This window comes from Lycium barbarum, chromosome 9 (genome assembly GCF_019175385.1).
Source record: "Lycium barbarum isolate Lr01 chromosome 9, ASM1917538v2, whole genome shotgun sequence".
Lineage (NCBI taxonomy): Eukaryota > Viridiplantae > Streptophyta > Magnoliopsida > Solanales > Solanaceae > Lycium > Lycium barbarum.
Genome location: NC_083345.1, coordinates 13,735,313 through 13,739,909, shown reverse-complemented (window position 1 = coordinate 13,739,909; position 4,597 = coordinate 13,735,313). Strand labels below are relative to the sequence as shown.

The 4,597-nt window shown below is 34.9% G+C and overlaps 1 protein-coding gene across 1 annotated transcript; it reads right to left on the bottom strand.

Moving 5' to 3' along the window:
• Positions 1 to 246: 246 nt before the first annotated feature.
• Positions 247 to 3,131, bottom strand: LOC132610469 (small ribosomal subunit protein eS1). Its single transcript, XM_060324759.1, has 7 exons — positions 3,029 to 3,131; positions 2,874 to 2,921; positions 2,386 to 2,491; positions 1,599 to 1,736; positions 1,319 to 1,504; positions 689 to 889; positions 247 to 545 (listed from the first exon to the last, which is right to left on the bottom strand). The coding sequence occupies exons 1-7, from the start codon at positions 3,037 to 3,039 to the stop codon at positions 453 to 455; spliced, it is 783 nt and encodes a 260-aa protein (XP_060180742.1). The 5' UTR covers positions 3,040 to 3,131; the 3' UTR covers positions 247 to 452.
• Positions 3,132 to 4,597: the final 1,466 nt, after the last annotated feature.

Here is a 4,597-nt window from a genome sequence, read left to right as displayed (position 1 = left end):
TTATCTCAAAATTATCTTAATTGTCAAGTCACATAGAATGTGGTAAAAAAATTAAACCACAATTGTGGTTTCAACAATCCCCGAATTGCTAATCCAGAAATAACAAGTGTAATCCTATAAATTATCCCGAAATTCTAATCCTTTTTTTCACAAACCAAACAACCCCTAAGATATTTTAGGGACCTCATCACAATAAAACCACAATTAGCACTTTAGAAAGCAGCGAAGGCCAGAGTTGCAATGCCATTTACTGAGAAAATGGTAAACACATCTAAATGACTGAGAAACATCATAATGTAGTATAAAATTACTTCTTAATCTATTCCTAAACTCTCAAGAAACAAAATAAGAAGTACATGAACATAACCTACTGACTCATTTAATTGGGGGGGAGGGGAGAGGAAATTAAGCCAAGCAAGTTCATTATACAGATTGTGAAAATCATAACATATTTAAGCTCCAACTACTTCAGTTGGCTCGGTTGCAACTTCCTCTGCCAGTCTATCCACCTTCACGCCGACATCTTCTGAGTAATCACCATGAACCTACACAACAACGAAACAATAATCTCCACATCAATATTTGTTGAAGCATTAGTTCACTTAAGATAAAAAGTACGGAGTTTGGTAATACTGATAGTGACCACAAATGGAAATTAACATTACTAGACAGGGAACAACAATATTACCTCCATCAACTTGCCAAGGTCAAACTTAGGAGCCTTCAAGATCTTGACCTTGCGAATAAACACATTCTGCAATGGGTAGATGCTTGAAGTTGCCTTCTCAATCTCTCTGCCGATTGATTCAGGAATGAACTTCAGGACCAAGTCTTTCAAATCACATGATTGTGCCTGGTTAACCATGATCTCACACATCTTGCGACGAATCTGAAAACCATTATTTTGAAAAGAGAGAGATCAATGATTCTAGCAATATACAGGAAGGGGAAGTGTAAGCACTAGTACTCATCCCTACATTATTTCTAGAGATAATTACAGCCAATGCCTTTAGGTGATCTAATTTACAAAATGGCCAGCAAATGTATAGGCCATGTATATTACGTACAAATAAACATAAATAATATACGTATCGCATACATAAATATATATGTATATTGACTGGCGCCCATCATTAATTTTGGCCAACTGGTCAAAAAAGGAAAAAGGACCCTTATTTCTATTGCTTATTGCCTTTGCACATCAAAACGGATACTTGAGAAAATTTAAACCAAACATTTGCATTTACCACATAACTAATATTGCTATATCACAATTAGAACAATACTAGTTAAGATTTGAACTAGCATTTGCATCTACCTGGCGAATCTGGCTTGACTGTGCGTAGCAGGTTCTTTTTTGTTGGTTAGGACGCTTTTTGGTGAAGCCAATGCAGAACATTCTCAAGGTGTAGGCATCAGTTGTCTTAACATCAACATGAGCCTCAATCAATGATTGCCATTTCTTTACAAGTGACCTCAACTTATCTGTGGTGAAGTCCATACCCTGACCATTTTAACCCAAAAAAAAAAAAAAAAAAAAATGGTACGAGGTTTTTAATAAGATTAGGTACAAAAAACAGTTGAGTTCATTGCCATACATAAAAGTTTGTCAGGACATTTCTTCCTTGAACATCTTCAGCTCTCAGACGAATCTTCCTGAAGGAGTGGTCTTCGTCATTCTGAAGATCAGCCAATGACACTTCGAACACACGATGCTTCAGGCCTTCTGAAGCAATCTGCAACGAAGTAATAACATTATAATTCGTTGAATTGTGTTTTCTTTGATATAGTTCACAATTCACATCAACTACTATGGCTAAAAAAGGGTGAATACCCTTTTTTATTCCCTAACAATTGTGAATTAAGAAGATGGTAAAATTATGCTCATAATTTAGCCCAATTTGACTCAAACTCAGAAGAGGTTTCCAATATTTTATCCAAATTGTTGCTTCTCTATTCTGGGTAAATGGCGCTATTTTTGCTTGATAAAGTTCACTTTCATACATATACATGTATGATTTTCACAAGCAGAGAGCTTCCCCCATACGCCAAAACTTCATCTAGATTTGTCAGTCCAATTTTAATATGACCAAATATCGATTCTACATTATTAACCATGCTTAAGGAAAGGTCACAAAACTTGCAGATTTCTCAGCTACACTATTTAAGTCAATCGATGAAAAATAACAATTAGTCAATGGATAAAACTATTGATGAAAACTTGAAAGCACTCCACCTACCACCAATTTCAAAATCAAACGAGCAACCACTAATACCAATCTAGCTCTAACATTTCCAAAATATATAAAGTAGTGAATGTCATGCATATTCTTACAAACTAAAAATAAAAGACAGTGGAAACATTAATTTAAAGCAAATAATCACCTTAGTACCCTGTGTACGGGTAACAAGGGTCTTGCCAATGTTGCGGACACCAAATACTGATGGAGCCTTGACATCATACCAATCCTTTTTAGCATATGGATCAGCTCTGTATCCACCAAAAATAAACACTACAAACATATTTAAAAAAATACCCACAGCACAGTAAATAAAAAAGATTGAAACTTTGGCAGTAGAAGTGTAGAACTAAAAATAGCAAAGAAAACACACCCACCCAAAACTATAAATAATTTTAATAAATACCCAGATTAAGGAAAGACAAAAAAGATTGGAACTTTGCTATAAAACTAACACTAGAGCATTTCAAAACTATTTTAATAAATGCCCATATTAAGGAAAGACAAAAAGGATTGAAACATTGCTACTGTATAAAATTAAAGACCATCTCAAAACTATATTCCCAGATTAGGAAAAGACAAAAAAAGATTAAAACTTTACTATAAAATTAAAGAAAAAAAAACAGAACTTACGCTTTCTTCTTTCCTCCTTTCTTGCCTTTGGAAATTCGCTTGTTCTTACTATAATAATACAATAAAAATACAAAAGGGTTAGAGATAAATATTACATTAAAGAATAAATAACGCAAATGTGATTTTTGACATTTATAGAGGAAAAGAGAGCATACCCAACGGCCATGGTCGAGCTTCTAAAAGAGAGAAAAACAAGAGTATAGTCAGCTCGACGACTGCTTTAATGTTAAACCCTATGTATTACTTTCATATTGGCCCATTTTATCTATTGGGCTTTTTATTATGGACTATTTATTAATGGGAAATGGGCTTATCCTTTTGAAACATTATGGGCTTTATTTGTGGGCTCGATTAGCTCTCTTTTGGGTCATTGGCATTTTTATGGGCCCCTAAAGACCAGCATTTGAAGAACAAACCGTGCAATCTCTCTTTTTTTTTTTTTTTTTTTTTGTGAAACTTACATAAGCAGCTATCTTTTAATAGCTTCTAACAATTTATAGCTATTTTTTCTATATTTACAAATCGTAGCTAGTTTTTGTTGTATTCGGTTGTATTTCGCGTTTTTAAAATACAGGGAAATACATGGAAATACAAAATCCGGCAGATTTCGCATTTTTGAAATACACTGAAATATAAAATCTGGCAGAGTAAAAATAGGTTGTATTTATGGAACAGATTCTCTTCTTTCATTTTAAATGGTAAGTCAAATTAAATCAACAATGTATCACGCATAACTGTTGAAGTTCCATAACAACCCACGTTTCTCTCTCCAAATTACTCCATTCCAAACTTTTAGAAATACTTCCAAATACAGAAAAATATACACTGGAATACAATGAAAAATGGTTGATTGTTTAAGAAATATAAAATTGTAGTATGCGTATATACAATGGAATACAATGAAATATATCAGAAACTGTTTCATAAATTAGAAATATATTGAAATACAACGAAATATACTGAAACAGCACACTGAAATATACTAAAACGTTTTATCAAACACTTGATGAGCATGAAGCTCCACAACTCTCATCGGAGGTGGAGTATGCGTTGGATTCATGCCGGAGGGCGGTAGAATAGCGTTGTTATCAATGAGAGAAGAGATTCAACAATTATTAACGAAAAACATTGAGCAATTCGATCAAAAGAGCAGTTTAGGTGGACGGGCGTCGGAATTTGAGGGCGTGTTGATGCACTGCACTTTCTTCGCCTTCACTACTATCCTTACAGTAGAAATCCATGGCCGGTGAACCACCGCTGCCGCCGCGGAGAAGAAGTAGCAGTGTCGGAAAAGTAAGGAACAAACCAAACAAAATCAGCTGTGTAACCAGCAGGAAACAAACACCCAAAACAATGTCTAAAACCGAGTTGTTTCCACCTAATAAAAACCTCCGCCGTCACTTCCATTTTCGACGGCGAACAAAGCAAGTAGATCTGGAAATCTTTTGAAATAAGATGAAGATGGGAAGAGTAAAAATGAGAAAAAAGTCATCGTCGCCGTCGTCACCTCCAGTCGTAGCCGCTTGTAATGCTGGAGTCCATGGCTTTTTCTTAGATCTGGATTTGGTGAATTTTCCGATGATCTGCATTTGGTGTAAAAATCGAAAATATCTCATCAACACTTTTATATTTCTCTGGGACCATGACTAATTAGCTTTTGTTCAACGCTGATCGAAATCTTTCTGTGTTTGGAGAGGGAACGGAGAGAAAGAAAGAGAAGGGTG